The sequence below is a fragment of the Talaromyces stipitatus genome, genomic scaffold, assembly GCF_000003125.1.
Source record: "Talaromyces stipitatus ATCC 10500 scf_1105507295517 genomic scaffold, whole genome shotgun sequence".
Classification (NCBI taxonomy): domain Eukaryota; kingdom Fungi; phylum Ascomycota; class Eurotiomycetes; order Eurotiales; family Trichocomaceae; genus Talaromyces; species Talaromyces stipitatus.
In genome coordinates, this window is record NW_002990121.1 from 262,870 (window position 1) to 286,062 (window position 23,193).

The window sequence follows — 23,193 nt, forward strand, 5'->3', positions numbered from 1 at the left end:
TGAAGAATTTCCGCGGTATCCTTGTTAATCCCAGGGCAGGCGATACTGTCCTAACTAATGGTAGTCTGCTAATGGAGAGGGAATCTTCTATAGACAATGGTTTTAGTCGATACATTGTCCATAAATGTGCAAAATCCTTTCTGGGGCTCAGACAGCGACAGATATAACCAAGATCGATTCAAGAGTATCAAACAAACCGATGTAAGTCACCTACTATCCATCCATGAACGTATGTGCTATTCAAGATAGCTGACTTTTCTTTCTGAAAGCTACTATACAATCTTTATGTGTTTGGCTTTGGCCACAAGAAATGACTTGGGCAATATCTCGCCGGTCATATGGTCAAGGCAATAATGGTCCACCTCTTCGCACAGCATGAGGTTATCATAAAGAATGGAAGGAGCGGCAAAGATGACTACATGATTGATAAAAGGACCTGGGTTCCGGTGGCTGATGTCACTATTGAATTGAGCAAACTTCAATAGTTACGGAATCTCAGTGTTTTTCGTTCACAATGTCAGCAGCTATTTACCAAGAGAAGGAGACCGGGTGATATAGAGTACTTTGTAGGGCTGCTTGAAAAGATATATATATTCTAATACTATTACACAGAGTTCTAAGTCATTTACATACAAAGCGCGCAAAAAAAAACCAAAGTTGAACAGCTATGCCTCCTTGATGCAAGTTATTCCACTATCCAAACAGTATTTGTCAATACTCGATCCGCTTCGTAATGTAGAGCAATAATTTCGCCGTAGACACATTAGACATAGTATTATTATTACCGAAGTCATGAAAGAGACAACAGTTAGACCAATAACAGACCCCTTGTTTAGATGGCCAAGCCAGTTAATGAGAGAAGCGTCGAAGCTGTGCCAGGATGATGATCCGAGATGGCGGAACAACGGTGTCTCAGCGAATCCGTTCAGCATGTGTAAGTGTGGAGAGCCAGGAATACCACCAAGTATTCGAAGTGTAGAGTGGTGCTCTTGAAGAGTAAAGATAGTACTATAATATCTGTTCAGTAAAGATTATTCCTAGTCATAGAATATACTATAAACTTACGATGCATAATGACAGCCAGTGCTAAACATGACAGCCACATAGGGAAGGAAGAACCAAACATAGTTATATCTAGGCAGGTTGTTGACAAGCTCCTGCACAAAAGGATTGCCTTGGCTGGACATCATAAAGCCAATGGAGAAGCCTGTCGGATGAGCGGCTGGAGCTACAAACTCGAAGCGTCTCAGGGGCCCTAGGCTTCGCTTGCAAGAGAGGTCAAAGTCAAGAACGACACCTAATCAATAGAAATATATAATCAGCACGGGTAAAATCCTTGGTTCTTTTGTCCCCTTCCACATTTTGATGGAAAATTCAGAGTCAAAAGCACAGGAGTAAAGAGAAAAGATGGACAGACCCCCGTATGTCTGCAGAATCATGTATCGTAGAGCATCAACGCGTTCCACTGGAAAGCGATAATTGTCCCACATATCTTTGAGATGAGGAAATTCTTCCCTAACAAGTCTCTCGGACGCCCCGTCGTCCCAGATATACGCCTTCCAATGTGGATGATATCTGATGCACTCATCTCGAGCCGCCATCCACTCCGGCCGTGGCTGCTTGGACCCCAAATTTATATGGTGCATAATAGGCGGTATCACATCTCCATATCCAAAACCAGAGGTACTCTGATTGGCAGCGTATGAGGCGAACGTCACATCGAAATCATCATGCTCCTTCGAAATGAAAGCCTCCGCAGAAGCGTAGTGCCAACGACTCGAGAGCGCTACGAGATTGAAGAAAATGTGCCCAAGTGGTAACCACCATCTTTGCGAGAGCAAAAACATTATAATAATCAATGTAAATAATCTCACTCGCACGGAAGCCATTGTTATGAAGAAAAGATCCCAAGAGGCAAAAGAAACATGAGCCATCATAGGGGAAGATTGTATCCTTCCTTTAACAAGAAATCGATATTTATTAATAGGACTTGTACAACGTTATGATTGGATGAATCTAGATTATGAGGCTAAATGGCTAAGCTTAACACTAAGGAGCAAAGCTCAACGCTAAGCTGCCCCCATACCCACGCGCCCTTAACTGAAAAGGATGAGAATTTCAGTTCATATACGGAGTATGGTTCTTTTTTGGGGAATAGATAGCGCTGCAAACTTTTATTTGTCAAATAAGGCAACGGGATTTTCATACAAGTCTTTATTGAATTTTTTCAATAGGAATGGGTCTGGGCTTTACAAATCGGGTGTGCCGGGAATCGGGAGGGCGTGTCTAACTAATCCCTCAAAATATAGTAGTATATTTTTGATTTAGAGGGCTTTTTCCGGATATCCGGAGACTTGCTTTGTATGACTGTATATTATAGAGTCCTGGAGCCCAAATCAAGGGGAGTTACTATACGAGGCAGGAGTGTGCAACTCCACAGTCCGCTCGAATACTTCCAGAAATAGTCTAGCATCAAAAGGGATATTTCAGTCCCATCCAGACATTGTCTTATAGGGGTGCACACGAATAAGGATTTTGCTTATTCGTATTCGCTATAAGCCGGGGATCTTATATCCAGGGTTTACTGTATTCCATCGTGTGAAATCTGTAATTTGTAATAAGACAATAGGGGTGCACACGAATATCGACTTACGAATATTCGTACGATTATTCGTAAGTCGAATACGAATAAAGGGCCAGGAAAAATCAGTCGAATACGAATAACGAATTGCAAAAAGCCTACACAACCCGACTTATAGCACCAAAATCTGAGAATTTTTCATTCCACATACAAATTGTCGGATTAGTCGGTTTATTCCAGGCCAATCCTGAAGAGTGTTTTACTAGGATCAAAGAAAAGAAGTGACTAGCAAGATTGTATGTATTGAGTTCTGTCTCTGTCTAATACATCAGGTTCAATGCCGGGTCCTTTATAGACACTTTTGGCGGGGTCCTTTGTGAGCTATCATGAGGGGTAAACTTTTGAGGGCTATATTGAGCCCTGATAAGAAGATGACTCCTTATTTGCTGAAGTGTAGGTAGCTTGAGGTGACTGGATGACCTGATCAAATAGCCTATCTTCTACATTGCCGAATATCCCGGTTATCTGACACAAATGTGCTTTATACCTGGTTATAAGATAAAAGCACCATCTCACTGAGGCGCCCATACAAAAGTGCTTATAACCAAAAAGATTACTCAGCATTTTTCAACGTCAAGTCATTAATTTTTACCGAATATGGAGCAGCAACGCGCTCAACGACACCGGAAAGCTATTCCTAACGAATGGAAAGCAGCGCTACGCGTTTAAAAGCGACTCATAAAGATCTTGCCAAGTGGTTTGAAGAGACGTACAACCAGCCGATTGACTGGGCCTCGATAACCCGAATCCTCTCGCCGAAATACGCGTTTATCGATGAGCTAGCACCGCATCAATTGAAGGATAAAAGACGCCGTACTGAGCAGTGGCCGGAGTTAGAAAAAGCTGTTATGGACTGGATAAGACTAGCTGAGGTAGAAGCACCCATCTCACAAGAATCTACACGCTATAAAGCACAGCAATACTGGCCACATCTTTATCCTAATAACCCGGTACCCTCATTCAGTAATGGTTGGCTCTTTGGCTTCCAAACACGGAATAATATAAAGAATAGAAAACAGCATGGAGAAGCTGCGAGCATAGCTATTGATGCTGCAGATCAAATGATCAAGATTCGTCGACTTCTTGCTTTATATCCTCTGCAAGATATCTTTAATTGTGATGAAACCGGCTATATTGGAGGCTATTCCCTGACCGGAGTCTTTCAACGCGTTCTTTGCCTGGACGTAGGAAAGATAAAGCACGAGTAAATATTCTTTTTGCATGCAATGCGGATGGCTCATATTGAGCCTCATAATCTTGGCATTCAATGGAGGTCTAATAATCAGTATGGACGACCTGCGAGATCTTTAAGGAATGGATTTATGCCTTTGACAAGCCGGAACGTGATATTATTAATGGATAACTTTTCGGCGCATGAATCTGCAATTAAGGAGGTTAATTCGGATTTGAAGCATACAACAATCATATATCTTCCCCCTAATTCAATAATAAAATATCAACCTCTTGATCAAGGGATCATCCAAGCCTGGAAAGCTTTATGGAAGCGACAATGGGTTCGATATATTGTCGACGAATTTGATCGTGGCATTGACCCTCTATCTATAATGACAATTCTTCGTGCTGTGCGCTGGGTAGTCAATATATGGGAAGATCAAGTAACATCAACAACAATTACTAATTGCTTTAAAAAAGCTCTTCATGATGAAACTGAAGCCGAGCTCGAGACCGCAATACTGATACAGGACCTGCAGCTCACAAATCGGGTTCAAGATGTCATGGATATCCGCCAATTTTTGAATCCGCTGGACGAGCAGGTCAATGATTCGATAATGGATATTGATGCTATTGTTTTGAGCTAATTGGAAGTCGCTGAGACTGAGGAATGCGAGGAAGATATAGTTGATGAGCCTATTCCTTTGATTGTAGCTCAAGAAGCCTTACAATGTCTATATACTCTTCGCCTCTTTGAGGAGCAACGTGATTAAGCTGATACCCTTTTCATCCGAGTCCTTACCTGATACGAAAACCTACCGCTCCGCACGAATCGATCGAATCGAACTTTTTCCTCCAAAACGTCAATCTAAGGAATATATCATTTCTACTCCTCCGCGGTGAAATTATTATTAACGGACAAGGAAGAGTGACAAAGACCGGCTATGCATATCGCATCAAAGACGAGACTTGGCTTTGGCTATGTGGGACGACAACCATAGCGGTTATGGAGGAAGGAGAATATAGAGGAGAGTGCTCAAGACATACACAGGAATTCCGAGACACGATACTGGCTAAGGCAGGTGGGACAAGAAAGAACCAAGGAGCTAAAACCTCGCTCCGCAAAAGGTTACAAGAAATGTTATCTTTGTGACGGATTCACTGAGGAGTGATCTCGAAAAACTGTGCGGTTTCTACAGTATCACTTAAGATGCACCTAAGAAAAGCAGCTGTTACATCGGAATCTATCAATATTCAAGAAGTATACAGCGCCTTGCATGAGTGGCTTTACATGATTTGCAACTCTTTGGTTCTTTCTCGGCGCCATTCCCGTTACCTAATCCATAATAGGTTTAGACTAGTATTCCAGTATTTTACGACCCGTATGGGACGTAAGAGTACCATTGTTTTGGTAAGCTTGGCATGGTTTTGTACATACGGAATTTTAGCTACTTGGTTGTCATGTGATATATAGCTGAGAATCGGAGTGGGACGCGTATTGTATTGTATTCTGTGCGTCTATCTAGGAATGAATTATCTGGCATAGGCTGCCACACATAATGTACTACATAGTAGTGCAAGACTGTGCGCGCTATTTTAGTCGGGGGGATTCTTGGCAAATCCTTATAACGAGGAGGACTCGATATCCAATGAGAGCGCGCGAGTGAGTTTATGCGTTGCACTCACTATATCCGGGATAGCCATAAAATAATCCTGTCACTAGCTTATCTAGAAGCCATTTAAGCATCCCCGGATAGCTCCAATCCGAGACTCGCCAAGTGGACTCGTGACTGAGAGTCCGATAACAAAATGCGGAGGTGCAAGAGACATTCTGGAATAGTATTATGATTCACGATCACCTTGAGGCTCGGACCAGTCGAGACTCAAGAGTAGACATTTAAGCTCCCGTGAAGCGAGAAAAGCCCGGCAAGTCCGAGCAACCTAGAACCAACAATATGTACGAAACGCCACTCGAGAAACGTCCAAATTTGTTAAGTATCACGCGCAGCGTGAGGTCGCGGGCTTGGCGGCACGGGTAGTGTGGATCTCTTATCTGCATGTGTTGGATTATTACTAATCCGTGGGGGCAGATTCGGCAATGATTCCTAGCTTTGCTACGTGGAAAGTGTTCGTATTGGAAGTAGAATTAACAAGCAAAATTGTATGTATTCCCCCCTCCCTCTTTCTAAGAATTGAGGGTGATTCTATGTCTTTATATATTCCAATGCGGCCTCAGAGAAGTAAGGGAAATAACAACAGGAATTTCAGCTAAGGTAAAGCGAAGAATCCGAGTCACAAACATGAAACTATACAGGTTTGACCACTGTAGTTGATTGGTATCAAGGGGCATTTTGGCGATGTGCACTTTCTTAATTAGGGTCAGAGGTATCGTCCTGTCGACACCTAGTTATCTAACACACCCCCTCAGCTGAGCTGCGAGGCAAAGTTGGAATAACTTCATGTCTCCTTTATATAGCTTCAGGGTCCTCCAGGAATAGTAATTCCTCAATTTCCACATCTGTGAATTCCTTCTGTTGTAGTATGATTCTTTCAGCGATATCTTGAACGCCAACTTATTTAAGGAAGAGTACATGTTCTTGTCGACTAAGGGCTTTGGTGAGACCGTTGGCAATCATATCATTTATTAGGGTGTACAATACCTCGATTGCTCCTTGTTGAACTTCTTGTCGAAGCCAGTGGTTGTGTATATCGACATGTCGCAGCTTTGTATGTAGCCGGGGTGTATCCTTTTCTAGTAAGCCGATAGTTTGTTAATTATCACAGAGTACTTGGAGTACTGGTGAGGTAAGCTCAATATTCAACTTAGCAAGCAGTCAGTGTACGTATTTGCCTTCTTTCACCCCCTGAGCGAGAGCTAATAATTCGGCTTTAGTAGTTGACGTGGTTACTGTATCTTGCTTGCTTGCTTGCTAACCAATCGATTCTCCGAAAAGTGTCATAACGTATGCCTGAGAGCTCTTCCAGTCAAGTGAGTTATCTGCAAAGGAAGCATCAGTTAATATTGAATAGTCATCTCCTCCTCCGAGCTTCAGAGCGTACATTTGGTGACGATCAAGATACCAGAGTACTCTATCAGCTGCCTTGTGATGCTTTGATCCTAGATTAATGAGAAACCAAGCAAATCGAGATACGGCAAAGGCGATGTCTGGCCTAGTATTGACTACAGCGTACATTACCAAGCCCACTTTGCGTTGATATTTGTGCTAACTTTGGTAAGTGGCTATGCCATCGTAAGGAAGTAATTCTTCTCGAGACATGGGGGTATCGCAGGCTTGATCGGAATCTACTAACTTGATAATTTTATCAATATAGGTTGCTTGACTGAGCCAGATAATGCTGCTCGATCGATCTCGTATAATTCACATGCCTAGGAACCACTCCAAATCCTCTCCGCTAGTTATATGATATTTGGCACAAAGTTCCTTCATAACTGATTTGGCTTCGGCCTCGCGGTCCTTTTTGTACGCCACCACAATATCGTCAACATAGAAGAACAAGATAATCCCCGATTTGAGCATGCAGCAAGGTTCCTGTGGAATGGCCTTAAATTCTAAATTTATAAGGGTTCCTGTGAGTTCCTTTTGCTAGAGAAGTGGTGATCTCCGCAGTCCATAAAGAGCCTTGTTGAGCTAATAGATTCTCTCTTTCTCACGGTATCCGGGTGGCATTCTCATGAACATTCTCTCATTCAATTTGGCGTTAACGAAAGTGTTGACCGCATTATATTATTTCAACTCTAAATCGAATTGTGCAGCTATTGCCATAAGGGTCCTAAAAGATCTGCTTGCAAGAGTAGCCGCGTATGTGTCTCTTATATTGTCCTTCTTCTCCTGGTCTCCTCTTACTACCAATCTTGCTTTGCATTTGACTAACCTTCCTTTCTTATCTGGCTTATAGATATAAACCTACATACAATTGAGAATCTGCTTTCCTTTCGCTGTCGATATTAGCACTTCCGTCCAAGAGCCTGCTGGATCGTGACTCCTGAGATGAGCGAGCTCAGCTTCAAGGAATTCAGCTCCGAATTTGTGTTCCTTTAGTTCATGGTGGCTCTTGGGAGCAGGCGGCAGGTCCTTAACCAAGTATGACTGGAGTCGTCGCCTAGTTAAGAACGTATAAAGTTGACTGCCTGCTCTGGCTGTTCGCTTAAGGCTTGATCATTCGACTTTGATTGTTCTTACACTGTGTTTGCAGTGACGTGTGCCTATGAGGAAAGCAGCTCTTCAAGGATTTAGGTCTCCTCATTGCGTTGTTAAAGCAGCAGCGATTGGTAGCTTGCTATGATTGCGTCGTGAGCTTCTCATGGTGTCACGCAGATCAAGAGTACTTGTTGCACTTGCCCCGAATTCAGCAAGTGGACTTGTTGCCCTAGCCTTGCCTACATCTCCAAGAGTACTTGTTGCACTTGCCCTAGAGACTGCTTCCTGGACAAGAGTACTTGTTGCACCTGCCTCGCCAGTTGACTTGCCAGCTCCAAGCTTAGAGCTTTGACGGAGGAAGGTAAGGTCATCTTCTTGAACGATAGTTATGCTACCTGCCAACAATGCACTTGGAGGTGTATTTGGAGGTGTAGGGTAAGCATATTTATCAATCCCTTCTAACAAGCCTTCTCCTGGCGCCAGAGTTGGGCCGGTTAGATTAGATTCAGGTTGATTGAGATCCTCTAATCCAGAACCAATTGCTGAGCTGGTCATATTAATATCTTCGTCACTGTGCCTAGAATCGTCAAAAATTACATCATCTATATCAGTGATAACATTATCATCAGTTCCTGAAACATCCTGCTGTGCGCTGAGGTCCACTTTGTTTAGCAGTTGAGTGATTTCCTTAATAGTCATATATAAAAGGTCATCCTCAAGATCCTCCTTCTTTCCGCTGAAAACTACCTTCTTGTTGAACAAAACATCCCTTGCACGCACAATCCTTCCAGTGTGCGGATTCCAAATCCTATATATATTCGTTGAGTTATATCCTACGAGATAACCTATCCACGACCTTACATTGAAGCGTTGGAGTCGGTTTTCCTTCTTCTGATATTCTGATTTAAGTGCAAACGCCTTGCACCCATATACCTTTAAATGAGCAAGTTGAGGTTTCTGATCTTGCACGCAAACACCAGTCGATAGGGCGATATAGGTGTGAAAAGTATCATACAGTGTCTTCCAGTTGTTGAAATAGTGAGGACTTCAATTATAGAGATATACACTAGTGCGGCATATCTCTAGCCATAAGTCCGGTGGAAGCCTCGCTTTATCTCGCATGCTTCTTTCCTTATCTTTTATCGTTCGTCCTGCACGTTCTCCGCCACCATTTTGATCCTGATTATACGCAGTTGAAGGCATGAGCTCGACGTGTTATTCTTGTACGAGCCAGTCCCTTACTAACTGCTGGTTGTCGTATATCTCATTGTCAAGCTCAACACGCAGAGGAGTGATATAGTAATGCTTCCTGAGGTATTCCTAGAACCACTTCAGCGTTTCCAGGATTTCAGTGCCTTTATGAGAATTCATATAGAAGTCCCATATAAGACTGCTGTATCGGTCAATAATAAGAAACAATATCTTTTCTTTGTGCATCGTACTTTCATAGAAATCGTGGAAATTGAGTGCGAGATCCACACCTGATCGGCCTATCAGTTTTCTAGGCTCTCATCGGATAATACGGTGCGCTTTTAATCTTGCACATGAGTCACATTCCACGGTTTTTGGTCCTTTATTGAATCTAGATATCCTGACTCCTTTTGCTAACATTAATAGATGTCGAAGCGCTTCAGGTCCAGGATGACCAAGACAAGCATGCCAGCATGTAGTGTTAGTGGTTTGTTCTTTTCTCTCCATCCAGAAGTTAAATTTATAATGTCATATAGTAAAGCCTGCTTTTACCATAGGATGATCATTAGCAATATACTCAAGAACAAACTGACCTTCTTTCTCTTTCATGTAGGCAATAACATTATTCTCAGCATCTCAGAGACAGTTGTATCCCTTCCGCGTATCCCACTAGATATCTTGTTTCCTCAACTGGTGGAAAGACACAAGATTTACTACAAAGTCTTTATAATATGCAACACCATATAACCGCAGAATCTGTAGCTTTCCATCGATTCCGTGAACTTCAATATTGACTTTTCTATATCTGAGTACTGGAACTCAGTGTGTTCCAGCCTATAAGAAGTCGCCGGGAGTCGCTCTCTTAAAGTTAATAAAACATTCTTTCTCGTTGAATACATAAATTGATGATCCGGAGTCCAATAAAGCAGAGTGCTTTAGAGGATAATCATTGATTGACAGGGCAGCCAGTTCTTTTTCCATTTTCACAAAATACATTGCCTTGCATCTGCCAACTGCCGATCGCTCGCGTCACTGTGGACTCGCTGTTTAGTCATCAAATGATACTTCCTTTGGATGAGGGGTAGGTGCTCTTCGTCTTTAAGCTGGTTCTCGAGAGTTCTGCCGCTGAGGTTGTTCCTGGGACTGAGATCTATCTCGTCCACGAGGAGGGGCTCTTTCCTTTCCTAAAAGGAGTCGTTTTACTTCCTGGGCAAGCAGTAAGTCTGCTTCTAGGAATCTATTAATTCTTCCTACAAGCCAATCCTGCTTGTTCCATCCTGGTGGTGCAAGGTGAGGGAAGAGGTAGAAGCAACCCTAGATTATATGCAATCCTCCACATTCAGCGCAGTGTTGCCTGGAGTTGGAATTCTCCATAGAGTTATAATCTCTCTTCCAGGAATAGTCTGTGGAACAAGATCATGATCTTCCTCGTTGGTCAGGCGATACATTTGCTTGCCTGCCGCAATATTGAGTTTCTTCAGTTAAAATGTTATCTCCTCCTTGCTGGCAAGTAGCGAAGGATCCCTTGGCTACACGAGATGTTAATTATGGCCTTTTGTTAATCTTAGTGATTAGACGTTGGAAGTATCGTGACATGTCTCCATACGTGAGCGTATCGTCGTCTAGTTTCTCCTCAACGTCATGCTCAAGGGTTATTACCCATACTGGATCAAGTGGTCGAATGGCCTCAATAAAGCGAGTTGACCAATCTTCTTTGTCAAGGGCAAAGGTCATGGATTTCCCTTTCCCTTTGTTTATTAGTTGTTCCCATTTGTTGATCTAGGTATCTAGGTCCTTGGTCCTAGTAGTGAGGGCTTTCATATGCTGATCGTATGCCTCACGAATTGATCTCTTGATCTCTCGTGATCCTGGATTGAGGGCAGTTTTGAGGTTGTTGTATGCCTTTACCCAGTCGTGGGTAACTGACACATGAGACTTGAGATAAATTACACTGACCGAGTCCCTTATCCAGGTAAAAGTTTGTTTAATATCCTTACGCTGGATTTCATATCGGTGCATCGCTTGCGAGTATTCCTTCGTTTTTACGTTGTATCGTCTCTTGGCTCGCGATTCATTATGCATACGCGATGCTTCTGCAATGAGTGCCGCATGTTCTAGGTTCATATTATCTCCGTCTTCAGTATTGGAAGAGGCTTGGGTTCCTCCTTCAGCTTCAGATGTGTTGGTTCTCTAGGTGGAGGCTAGATTTGTCTGGCGGCGAGTTCCTCAATAAGGGCCATCTCCAGGAGCCTGGTCTGGCTAAGTCAGTTATATAAAGTCGTCATAAAATGGCTGATCAGGTTCCGAGATGGGTTCTTCGATTCCCATGAGGATGTTGTGTAGCTTTCGGGATTGGGCTAGGTTTTGGAGGGCCTTATCCCACTTATCCCAGTCCGCTGGGGAGTTGAGTGTGCACTTTGAAGCCGAGTTGGACGTCATATTGGGAATAACTTTAAAAGAGATCCGGTAGGGGTACTCAGACTCTTAATTGTTGGATTATTACTAATCCGTGGGGGCAGATTCGGCAATGATTCCTAGCTTTGCTACGTGGAAAGTGTTCGTATTGGAAGTAGAATTAACAAGCAAAATTGTATGTATTCCCCCCTCCCTCTTTCTAAGAATTGAGGGTGATTCTATGTCTTTATGTATTCCAATGCGGCCTCAGAGAAGTAAGGGAAATAACAACAGGAATTTCAGCTAAGGCAAAGCGAAGAATCCGAGTCACAAACATGAAACTATACAGGTTTGACCACTGTAGTTGATTGGTATCAAGGGGCATTTTGGCGATGTGCACTTTCTTAATTAGGGTCAGAGGTATCGTCCTGTCGACACCTAGTTATCTAACAGCATGCTCTACCCGTGCCGCTAGCGCACCTCAGCAGCGAGTTGTCAGATAATCCGGCTTTCAAACGAGGCAGAAAGATCGACTGTTCAATCTTACAGGTCTAAAAGGCACCTTTAGGCATATATCTGGGCACCTAGATTTCAGCCCAATATTTACCCCTCCTGATAGCTCACAAATCACCCCGCCAAAGGTGTCTATAAAGGACCCGGCTTTGAAACCTGATGGAGACAGAGAGACAGAACTCAATACATACAATCTTGCTAGTCACTTCTTTTCTTTGATCCTAGTAAAACACTCTTCAGGATTGGCCTGGAATAAACCGACCAATCCGACACGAGTGGGTTTGGGCTTGGCGGCACGGATACCGACATTTGTCTATCATATCCTGCTGGTTCGCCAATCATGCGAGTGAAATATCGCCACACAAAAGAGCATATCCATTAGGTGTACGTATGAAACACCTTCACCGCGGCCATCATTCGAAAGTAACTGGACACTAATGATTTCCTAGTATGTATAAGGTGTAGATGAAATTGCGAAGCAATTGGAGGGGAAAGACACAATTTCTTGAATCAAGACTAACTATATACATTTCTGTCGGAACGTGAATATCAAACCCTACACGTTTTGGCACCGGATATAGTTAGTCTGACGCGGCACGTGCGTGCCGCGTATATCTAGCTAGCTATCCCCGTCCCCCTCGTTCTTGGGGACAAGTCACAATATTAGGAATCAAGATATCTTCATATTGTCAGGCTCATTAGGCCGCTTCGTGTTCGCGCCTTACTACCGTCTATGCTTCGTGATACGGACCGTAGTTAAACCAACAGAAAGATTTAGCTGAGCAAGAGGAAGAATCTTATTAGCTATTTCTGATTTACAAAATGGACGAATCTTACGCGTGGCTCAAGCTGCAAGGATTTATAGTATACCTCGGGCGACTCTACGAGACAGATTAAACAGCACTCGGCAGAGATCTCAAGTACGCGCCAACAGTCATAAATTAACTCAGTGTGAGGAGGAATCGCTTGCCAAATGGATACTCGACCTGGATAAACGTGGATTACCCCCTCAACACTCTCTTGTACGAGAGATGGCTAATTATCTTCTCTCACAACGCGGAAACCAACAGGTTGGAGAGAATTGGGTATATAATCTTGTCAAATGTCGCCCAGAGATTGAATCAAAGTTCTCGCGGAAATATAACTATGAACGTGCTAAATGCGAAGATCCGAAGATAATCCAAGAATATTTTGATCGCGTACGAGAGGCTATGTTAGAGTATGGAATCTTGCCAGAAGATATCTACAATTTTGATGAGACAGGCTTTGCTATAGGACTCTGTGCGACTGCAACAGTTATCACTGAAAGTGATCGATATGCTCGGCCAAAGCTATTACAGCCTGATAATTGAGAATGGGTAACTGCAATTGAGGCAGTTAATTCGATTGGATGGGCATTGCCTTCGTATATTATTTTCAAGGCAAAGAAATACACTCAATTAGGCTGGTTTGAGGATCTTCCAGACGACTGGAAAATCAATATTAGCGATAATGGATGGACGACAGATAAGATTGGATTAGAATGGCTGAAAACTCTTTTTATTCCTCTTATTAATGGCCGTACATTGGGGAAATATCGGATGTTGATTCTTGATGGTCATGGAAGCCATTTAACTGCTGAATTTGTTGGATGCGAGGATGCAGTCGAGATCCGGATAACTGACGTCACGTGATTTCAATCACGTGACGAAGGCTACACCAGGAATCCCTTACGCGTCGGGGTCAAAGATAGAAAAGAGGGACAACTTAAGACTACTCAATTGAACCCATATTCCACGTTAGGAATCCTATCGTACTAGTACTAGTGTAAATGCACCCACACTGATCAGTCTTGGTTGCAGAACTAAGACAGATTGGCAAGGTATCAGACCCCTGCGCTGTAGCCACCTGTGGTTATAGGTAGTAAGGCCTGACTCCAGGATTTGTGTTGTCTCATCGCGAGGAACCGAATCCACGTGGAAGAGACGGACTTTGCAGCGTCACCTGTGATAAACTAAGTCTGTGCTAAAAGCCTCTCTCCTCTCAGAGCGAGACCCAGAGAGACTGTATTTGGGATAGTTCGTCAAAACGCTGACATTCCATAATATCGCCCTATCGCGAGACCACGCTGTTGACGCGTTCGAAAGTTAACAACACCAAACTAACAAGAAGAGACACCCTGTTGGTCAGTTCTTTGAAATTAACAAACACCAATGTCTCATCTGAATCATCAAGACCAAGAAAATCCAGATGAGAATCAGTCACTCAACAGTTATCAGACTAGTCTTGCTATGGAGCTGCCAGACGACAAATTCATAACAGAGATTAGATTTAATAATTAAGCTAGTAAAGATTAAGTCAACATGGCGAATTGGCTCTACGACGCCGTGCCCGGTGACGACGAGAAGAAGTTATCCATGTATATAATTTAGGTCATGTATGAGGCTGCAAGTGGCTTCCAGGTTAACTTTGAGATGTTCCAATGGTTCTATGACTTCTTTGAGGATTGGAAGATTGAGGATTTTAACCGTCTAGATAAGACAACAAGAACCAAGTTGAAGGACTTCCTTTTATAGCGTGGCGTGTATGTTGACCACATGAATAGGAAGACCATCCTAATGGCGTTAATAGAATTATTAGAGATGGAAGACCCTCTTGAATAGCCTGAGAAGGCTCTATAAAAGAGGACTTTCCACCCTCAGTCAAAGATAGCCTTAGGACACCATGAACAGACAGCAACTACCTATATTAAGGAGTCAAGGATTATTAATGATACCCACATGGTGCCATCTATTGAGGAAGAAGACAAGGGTATTTATAAAGAAATATCTTCTAAGGGGCCAAATTAGGTGATTCAAGACCATGTTTAATCACCATTAAGATTAGTATAAGACATCTCAAGATTTACACCTGAAACAGGTATAAATGTAATACCAGTCATAACACTAAGTCACAGCCAAGTCAAGATGTCTACGATACCTATCTCTTTAGTGCCACTCTAAGTAAGATCCTTGGATTCATACAGTAAGGTACCACCCGACGAATATGGACGTCAACCTGTTGATTCTTAGTTGGCCATGAAGTTCACCAAAGTATAGGATAAGACGAAGAATTATTCAGGAGATCTTTACAATATTCTAGATGACAAAGTTTGAATCTTCTTATAACTATGCCAATTAACAGAGATCCAGTTAAGTCAATGCTGGGCTGTCTTTCCTGAGATACTTTCTGGCAGAGCAGAAACTTATTACATGTACCATGTTAATTCTGATACATCATTTGCACAGATGTATTGGGCAATAAAGAGCTACTTTAACACAGAGTCAAATCACGCTCTCTACTACCAGGATTGGACGTTGATCACCCTGGTCGACGTGCATCGTGAGAACATAGGGAAGACACTGCCAGAAGCAGTAGAAATCTTAGTAGAAAAACTGCATCTATGCCAACGTGCGTTAAGACCACATTATATATCCCCTGAACATCTTATATCAGCCATCATAAGAGCATGTCAAGGATTACTAGAAATGAGTGAGGTCCTCAGTGAACTAACAACAAAGTTTAAAATACTGGTATCACGACTTCGTGCAAAAGCTGCTATTATGCAAAAGAAGGAAGCAGCTAGTCAATATCTTGCTAAATCTAACAACGTGCCATTAACACACTTTACTGACAGGAAGTACATTGGAAAAACCAGTCAAGGGAATCGCCCGCCACCTTAGAGATTATGGCGACGCTAAAACCGTCAAGATAATGGCTCTCGACAACGAAGTGACGGCTGATGTTGGGTATGTAATAAACTAGATTATCGATCTTACAACCACTTAGAGAAGGAACGAAGTGAGGCGAGGGAGTGATTTAATAGGTATTGCCACGCTAAGGGCAAAGCCAATGCCTCGGACAAGACATATCGTGCGTTTCTAATGGACTTCGAAGCTGGTTATAATATCACATTGGACAGCGAGGACAAGGAAGAAACTAACGATAATAACAAGGATGAAGCAACAGCATACTTTATGGTTGGACAACTGCAAGATTAAGCGTTCTTACACTAGATAACAGGCGAGGAGACTGAGCAAGATAACCCCTCTACTATTGCTTCTTAGTTCATGATAGACTGACATGATAGTGAGATTTTCCATGGAATCTTACCCAACACGGGAGCAGCAAGAGTATCAACGGTTGGAAGACGTTAACTCACCGCTTTACAAAAGATCTATCTAGGGATCATGGTTGACAAATCTCATGCAGGAGAGTACTTAATTCGATTTGGTTAAGGGGATAGTGTCAACTCTGAGGGAGCTATTACTATCAAGACCCTAATTAGCAATGTCAATTTTCATGTTATGAATATACCAACCCCATTCTTACTTTGCATTGCTGATATAGATTGCCACGAAGCTTATCTTGACAACACCACCAACTGCTTGGTTAAGGGAGATTTGAGAGTGCCAATTGTCTGGAAATAAGGACACCCTTGGTTCTTTCTAGATGATAGTCATACACCAGTAACATTCTTGACGGAAGTAGAAATAAGACGTCTTCATTGATGATTTAGTCATCCAAGTGTTGATTGATTGCATAAACTCTTGGAGCAAGCTGGTCATGACAATGTTGACCACAAATCCCTTGCTGAGATTGAGAAGTATTGTCACCACTGCTAGATGAATCAGCAGGCACCCTGCCAGTTCAAGTTTACATTGACTGACGACTGTGAGTTTAATTATAAGATTGTCGTTGATATTATGTATCTCGATGGAAAGCTGGTGCTTCACATCGTAGATTGGGCAACTTCCTTCTAGGCAGCGAGATTCTTAAAATCTCTTTTAGCAAAGGATACTTGGGAAGCACTCAGAGCGGCATGGATTAACACTTACCTTGATCCACTGGACGTCATATCTTATGATGCCGGGACGAATTTTGCATCGAACAAATTCAAAATGGAAGCTAGGATGATGGGGATTACATGCCACTAGGTACTAGTGGAAGCACATTCCAGCATTGGTAAAGTCAAGCAGTATCACACACCACTACGTAGAGTGTTCAATATTATCTCTACAGAACTTGGCACTAGTGTTGACAAGGATGTAGTTCTCCAAATGGCAGTTAAGGCTGTTAACGATACCATGGGACCAGATAGAATTGTGCTAACTGTGTTAGTTTTTAGGGTATATCCGCAGATAATGTTGGATTCACCACCATCTACGTTGATAATTAGACATACCCAGGCGATAAGAAAGGCAATGGCCAAATTAAGAAAGGCCATAGCCAAGAGAAGAGTCAATGACGCTCTAAACACTAGGAATAGCCTAATAATCACAGAGATACTCAACCTCCCTCTAGGGGCCAATGTTAAAGTTTGGCAAGAAGGCAAGGGTTGGACAGGCCTACATAAACTTATCTCAGTAAATGGCCATGATATGACAGTTAATCTTGGTAATAGTGCTGTCGCTTTCCAGGCAACATCAGTCCAGCAGTATCTCCAAGATCAAAGAGAGATAGATGATGGAATCCACGTCCCTGAACTACCTGTGACACCTCCACCTCCACGACATTGAGGACGACCACAAGGATCCAAGAATAAGCAAAAAGTGGATGTCAACGTATACCTATCGAAGAAAGAGAAGGATAACCTTGAACTCACACTCAAATTGAGACGAGAAGAAAAGATCATGATAGAAGGTGTCCTATTCGAACTTTCAAGCATTGCAGAGATTGATGGTCTGATTGCAAACAGGACATTCAAAATCGTCCACCAAGACAATGTGAACCTTAGGGATCTCCGCATATTCAACTCCCGCTTGGTTAATGAGATCAAGGGGAAGAATGAGATCCTATATAAGAAATCACGCCTAGTCATCCAAGGATATAATAACGCTGGGAAAGCTGGGATCCTGACCTAAGTGCCAACAATTCAATGAGCCAGCCAGAGGCTATTGATATCCCTTATCCCCACTTTGCTAAGTATAGATATGGTTATGGAGATCTGTGATATCACACAAGCGTACACATAGGCTAAGATGAAGTTGCAACGTATTATTGTTGCCAATCTGCCCAAAGAAATAAGGAGTAAATATCCACCAGACTTACTACTGTTGGTAGAAGGAGCTTTATATAGCATTCCTGAAGCTGGCGTCCATTGGTTTAGCACCTACCACGAGCATCATAAGGTAAAAATAGACATAGAGACTTCTACGTACAATCCATGTCTACTCGTGACAAAACCAGGCGCTGAGAGCTTTGGCCTGGTGGGCATGCAGACTAATAACACACTCATTATCGTAATAGAAAAGTTTGTCAGGGGTGAGGAGCGAGTACTACAGGAAGTAAGATTTAAAGCTAAACCTAAAACCTAATTATCGCAGAATACTCCTTTGGAATTTAATAGTGCAAGGATTATTTTAGAGCAGGACAACGTCTTCATGCGGCAAAAAGGATAAGTAGCAAAGATAGAGCCGGTTGGAACAATAGATCGCGCGCAAAAGTACATTGAGCAACGGGCACGAGGGGCTTACCTCGCATCTATCTGCCAACCAGAGGCTTCTTATGATCTCGCCGTCGCGGCCCAGCTGCAGGAGAAGGATCGATCCGAAGACGACTATTTGGTATTAAATAAATGCCTCATATGGCAAGCTGAGAATCCCAAACAAGGTCTTAGATTCATCCCCCTCAATCTGACAAAGGCAAAGATCATGATCTTTACAGATGGATCCTTCGCGAATAACCGAGATTTGACTTCCTAGATTGGTTTTGTAATCGCTATAGTCAACGAAGACTTTTCTGAGGAAGAACACTTTATTGCCACCGGTAATATAATCCATTAGGCTTTGTCAAAGTGTAAGCATGTAACCCGGAGCATTCTCGCCTTGGAGATCTATAGGTTAACAACTGGATTTAACCATGGAATTACTTTGGCAAGTACCATCAAGATGATCACGGATCACCTCAATTTACCTACAATCCCAGTTGTGGTTTGCACTGATAGCTACTCGCTATATAAGTGCCTCGTTAAGTTAGGAACCACAAAGGAAAAGCGCCTCATGATTAACCTTATGGCGCTCCATCAGTCATATGAGAAACGGGAAATAGATGAAATCTGCTGGATCCATGGAGACAATAATCCCGTGGATGCTTTCATAAAGGTGAATCCAAATGGGGCCCTACGGGACTTCATTGACAAGAATAAGTTAACGATTCGCGTGGAAGGATTTGTGGAAAGGACCAAGCAGGATTAGGACAAGGTTGACGATTGTTGACAGGGAGCCTGGTTATTGGGATTTGCATGCTTTTATAAGAGTTGGGAGCTCGACTGCAATTCGATTTGTAAAAGAGATCCAGTGTTGGATGCGAGGATGCAGTCGAGATCCGGATAACTGACGTCACGTGATTGAAATCACGTGACGAAGGCTACACCAGGAATCCCTTACGCGTCGGGGTCAAAGATAGAAAAGAGGGACAACTTAAGACTACTCAATTGAACCCATATTCCACGTTAGGAATCCTATCGTACTAGTACTAGTGCAAATGCACCCACAGAATTTGACTATATATACACTAAGAATAATATTATTTCAGTCTGTATGCCTCCCCATTCCTCGCATCTTTTATAGCCTCTTGATGTTGGCTGCTTTACTGTCTTAAAGCGATATTATGGACAGCTTGTTGAGCAGCGAATGGGGCTTAGATTCAATTATATTGATAAACTTGACTTTCTTACTGCATTCTCAAAGGCTCGTATGATAGCATACAAAGCTCAAACTGTTCGGAATAGCTTTACAGCAACTGGATTAGTACCATTCAATCCAGATTGAGTTTATTAACAGGTTACTGTTCGATTGAAGACTCCAACACCCCCCCATGTCGATCAAGTGATACACAATCATCCTGCTTACAAGCCCCGCAGAACCCACGTCAATTCAAGCGCCAAATGACTACAACGAAGAAGAGAATAAGCCGGCACACAAGAAGTTCATCTGAGGCTATTGGTGAAGTGTTTACACGGGCGTCAAAGGCTTATGAGATAAGTATTACTCCGTACTGTACTTAGAGAAAAGAAAAATGACAACAAGGATCAAGGATTCCATTACGTTGAGATATACCACTTAAGATTGTTACGTACAATCCAACAAGATAACAGCTCATTTAGTACAGGCTTTTCCCAAATAGTATTAGCATCCCTGCAAGTTGGCTTCGTAACATGTGGGTTTTATGCTGCATCTTCCATATCAGGCCTAGCCATAATATACGGTTGGCAGAATTCCTTTTCATGGAGCCATTAAACCGCTTAAGGAAGTGTTCGTGCGGCTGGGCTGAGATGTGATACTACTACTAGAAGGTCCTGAGAAATAGATTTTTACAAAAATTAAATTTAATCAAATCTGTGGGACTAAATACTTTAGAAAAACATAGTGTATTATATAAGTACAAAGTTTCCAAAAGAATGTATCTCCCAATCCATGTGTCAGCCTCTCGTGGAGCCTAATCTAGATGCCCCTCTAAACACCCTATGGTGGTTCCCAGGCTCATATATAAATACTCGGGCTCCTCTGCAGACAGCAACAGTAAATTGTGGAGGTCCACTCAAGTTAACGAGATCGTTTTTTCCCGGGGGAGAGAAACTATACGCCAACTCCCTGCATTTCTAGATCCTCTGGTCCTCGCGTCAACTGCCCGAGTTTTGCAGTCAATGCAGCTACAATGGGCTGTATTCTCTCTCGTGTTCGTACCATCTATTTTAGCGTGCGCATCTTACTCGGCATCATGGAAGAAGTAAGAGCCGATCTCAATGCGGCTCGGATCCGCATTTTGCGTCCGTCATGGCCTATCCCCAATCCCAGTATTTCCTTCTGGCAGCAAAACCCCATTTACCCAGAACTAGTGAACGCTCAATCGGCAACACTCCCTGAATCGGCTGATGTTGTCATTATTGGTTCCGGGATCTCTGGCGCCAGCATTGCTCATACTATTCTTACATCACCTCGCTCGGAGAAAGATGTTAGGGTGGTCGTGCTCGAAGCCAGAGAAATTTGCAGCGGCGCAACGGGGAGGAACGGGGGCCATATCAAGTTTCCCCCATATGCCGTCTATGCCGGATATAGAGGGAGATTTGGGGTTGAGAGAGCAAAGAAGCTCCTCGCATTCGAACGAAGGGCACTTCCGCTACTGGTTGACTTTGCGCAAAAAAAAAGATTCACACACGCGGAAGTCCGAGAGGTAGAAACTATCGACATATTCACCGATGAGGCCATGTGGAAGAAGGCGAAGGACATGGTACACTTATTACGGCAAGATCTGCCTCACGTTGCGGAAGGCGTGGAGATCCATGAAGCGGATGCTGGATGCAAGGTACGCTGTGTTTGTTGTCCATTCATTATTCCTCTTATATGATTTCTGGACGCATACTCACCCGGCAATGTAGAAGTTCGGAGTCAGTAAAGAACACTGCTTTGGTATTATATCGTACCAAGCAGGGGCTCTTTGGCCGTACCGACTGGTCACTTCAATTTATGCAACCCTCTTGTCTACGTTCACGTCAACATTCTCGGTTGAAACTAAGACCCCTGCCTTGGAAGTCAGGACCCAAAATGATAAGGAAAAACCATTTCTAGTCTGCACTTCCCGAGGAGAAATCGCAGCCAGACATGTTGTACATGCCACAGACGCGTTTGCCCCGACTTTGGTTCCTGGTATCAGGGGAAAACTCTTCCCTATCCGAGGACATATGACCGCCCAAAGGCCAGGCCATAGGTTCCCGGACCATGGTGGCTCACGGTCGTGGTCTATCATAAGTCGGAAAGGATATGAATACATCTCGCAACGCCCGGGCAAACCGTACCGTTCCGTCCCGGAAATGGGCGGAGAGCTCATGGTTGGCGGCGGCGCGGTTCAATCCCCTGGAAGGGGCATTGATGAATGTGGAGTCTGGCGCGATGATCAGAGTTGCAGTACCATTGGTGCGTACTTGGAGGGTATATTACCTACCATATTTGGAAAAGACCACTGGGGTGATGACGTCGACGGTTCTCGCACCAAACAAGCGTGGGTTGGTTGCATGGGATTTACGGCAGACGCTTTACCATATGTCGGGAAGCTGGAACCTGCGTTAACGGGGCGAGACGTCGACAGACTTGGTTGGACCTCTGATAGCGATCATGGTGGTGACGGAAACGAAAGGATCCGGCGGCCACCTCCCGCCGAATGGATATGTGCCGGATTTGGTGGAGAAGGAATGGTGCTAGCGTGGCTGTCGGGTGCTGCAGTCGCACTGATGATACTAGGCGTCGAGGATGAACATTTCCAAGCTTCTCCCGGTCTTCCGGAGGGCAAATTGATGGACTGGCTGCCTGAGGAGTTCATTTGCTTGAAATCTCGAGTCGATAGGTCCGATGTCGTTGGCCTTTTTGAACTGCTCTAGACAATCGGCTGGAGTTTGACGTCTTTCGTTTCTCGTATGATCAAAGCAGCAGTCTGGTGCCTCTCTAGGCTACGTTAGTATAGATGCGGGCTTTTGTCACAAGTTTCAGGCACGAATTCTACTCAATCTTTGGTTCTATGTAGATTGAAGTTCGACTAAGAGAAAGAACTGCAATATGAGGTCTCCTTTCAAATAATCTGATATTTAACTTGCGCAGACATGGTTCTAATAGTGACGATCAATATATATATCTGAGCTCCAGATCATTGAATTTGTCTTAGGACTACATTCAGTTCTCTGTCTTTCACCGAGCGAGGAAAGACTAAGAGTATTCTGAGTTCTCTGCTTTGATTCGCCCGAACCTTAGCGCCTTTTACTAATGATAGTATTTTTGTAAACCCAAGCCATGATCAAGTAGGTGAAAAAACTACATTAACGGAATCAAGTCCGTTAGATACAGTATTACATTTCTGATTGGAAATCAATTCGATGTTTCTATTGTATATAAAAACCCCTAGTTCCCTCGAGATGAAGATAAGAACAATTTGTCTTTCGTTAGAACCTAACTGTTGGTTTAGCTACGTCCCGTATCACGAAGCGTAGGATATCGTAAGCTAGGGCGATCCAACTGCCCTACGTGGTGAGCCTTGCTATATAGCACGAAATGTAATATTATAAAAGACTGACCCCCGAAACTAGGGGGGGCCGGGGTGCCTGGATACATTATA

The 23,193-nt window shown here is 43.3% G+C and overlaps 9 protein-coding genes across 9 annotated transcripts, besides 6 other annotated features; 5 read left to right on the forward strand and 4 right to left on the reverse strand.

Annotated features, from left to right (window-relative positions):
- Positions 1 to 96: 96 nt before the first annotated feature.
- On the forward strand, positions 97 to 314 carry TSTA_001070 (uncharacterized protein; the record flags this gene model as incomplete). Its single annotated transcript, XM_002487644.1, has 2 exons — positions 97 to 201; positions 270 to 314. The coding sequence occupies 2 exons, from the start codon at positions 97 to 99 to the stop codon at positions 312 to 314; spliced, it is 150 nt and encodes a 49-aa protein (XP_002487689.1).
- A 351-nt stretch (positions 315 to 665) lies between these two features.
- TSTA_001080 (mannosyl phosphorylinositol ceramide synthase SUR1, putative) lies at positions 666 to 1,889 on the reverse strand (the record flags this gene model as incomplete). The annotated part of the gene is made up of 3 exons (XM_002487645.1): positions 666 to 1,008; positions 1,066 to 1,297; positions 1,418 to 1,889. The coding sequence occupies 3 exons, from the start codon at positions 1,887 to 1,889 to the stop codon at positions 666 to 668; spliced, it is 1,047 nt and encodes a 348-aa protein (XP_002487690.1).
- A 1,396-nt stretch (positions 1,890 to 3,285) lies between these two features.
- TSTA_001090 (uncharacterized protein) lies at positions 3,286 to 4,461 on the forward strand (the record flags this gene model as incomplete). The annotated part of the gene is made up of 2 exons (XM_002487646.1): positions 3,286 to 3,610; positions 4,115 to 4,461. The coding sequence occupies 2 exons, from the start codon at positions 3,286 to 3,288 to the stop codon at positions 4,459 to 4,461; spliced, it is 672 nt and encodes a 223-aa protein (XP_002487691.1).
- Positions 3,469 to 4,296: a mobile genetic element.
- Positions 4,462 to 6,369: 1,908 nt separating the features above from the next.
- Positions 6,370 to 8,043: a mobile genetic element.
- On the reverse strand, positions 7,195 to 7,515 carry TSTA_001100 (uncharacterized protein; the record flags this gene model as incomplete). The annotated part of the gene is made up of 2 exons (XM_002487647.1): positions 7,195 to 7,403; positions 7,488 to 7,515. The coding sequence occupies 2 exons, from the start codon at positions 7,513 to 7,515 to the stop codon at positions 7,195 to 7,197; spliced, it is 237 nt and encodes a 78-aa protein (XP_002487692.1).
- A 33-nt stretch (positions 8,044 to 8,076) lies between the features above and the next one.
- On the reverse strand, positions 8,077 to 8,903 carry TSTA_001110 (uncharacterized protein; the record flags this gene model as incomplete). The annotated part of the gene is made up of 2 exons (XM_002487648.1): positions 8,077 to 8,782; positions 8,836 to 8,903. The coding sequence occupies 2 exons, from the start codon at positions 8,901 to 8,903 to the stop codon at positions 8,077 to 8,079; spliced, it is 774 nt and encodes a 257-aa protein (XP_002487693.1).
- Positions 8,533 to 10,128: a mobile genetic element.
- Positions 9,013 to 9,531: a mobile genetic element.
- TSTA_001120 (uncharacterized protein) lies at positions 10,000 to 11,289 on the reverse strand (the record flags this gene model as incomplete). Its single annotated transcript, XM_002487649.1, has 5 exons — positions 10,000 to 10,171; positions 10,231 to 10,349; positions 10,503 to 10,621; positions 10,743 to 10,913; positions 11,007 to 11,289. 5 exons carry the CDS (start codon positions 11,287 to 11,289, stop codon positions 10,000 to 10,002), a joined length of 864 nt encoding a protein of 287 aa, XP_002487694.1.
- A 1,574-nt stretch (positions 11,290 to 12,863) lies between these two features.
- Positions 12,864 to 13,712: a mobile genetic element.
- TSTA_001130 (uncharacterized protein) lies at positions 12,895 to 13,424 on the forward strand (the record flags this gene model as incomplete). Its single annotated transcript, XM_002487650.1, has 2 exons — positions 12,895 to 12,936; positions 13,023 to 13,424. The coding sequence occupies 2 exons, from the start codon at positions 12,895 to 12,897 to the stop codon at positions 13,422 to 13,424; spliced, it is 444 nt and encodes a 147-aa protein (XP_002487695.1).
- A 1,866-nt stretch (positions 13,713 to 15,578) lies between the features above and the next one.
- TSTA_001140 (uncharacterized protein) lies at positions 15,579 to 16,091 on the forward strand (the record flags this gene model as incomplete). The annotated part of the gene is made up of 3 exons (XM_002487651.1): positions 15,579 to 15,675; positions 15,728 to 15,839; positions 15,917 to 16,091. The coding sequence occupies 3 exons, from the start codon at positions 15,579 to 15,581 to the stop codon at positions 16,089 to 16,091; spliced, it is 384 nt and encodes a 127-aa protein (XP_002487696.1).
- Positions 16,092 to 19,568: 3,477 nt separating this feature from the next.
- Positions 19,569 to 19,859: a mobile genetic element.
- Positions 19,860 to 20,734: 875 nt separating this feature from the next.
- TSTA_001150 (uncharacterized protein) lies at positions 20,735 to 22,465 on the forward strand (the record flags this gene model as incomplete). The annotated part of the gene is made up of 2 exons (XM_002487652.1): positions 20,735 to 21,396; positions 21,470 to 22,465. The coding sequence occupies exons 1-2, from the start codon at positions 20,749 to 20,751 to the stop codon at positions 22,463 to 22,465; spliced, it is 1,644 nt and encodes a 547-aa protein (XP_002487697.1). The 5' UTR covers positions 20,735 to 20,748.
- Positions 22,466 to 23,193: the final 728 nt, after the last annotated feature.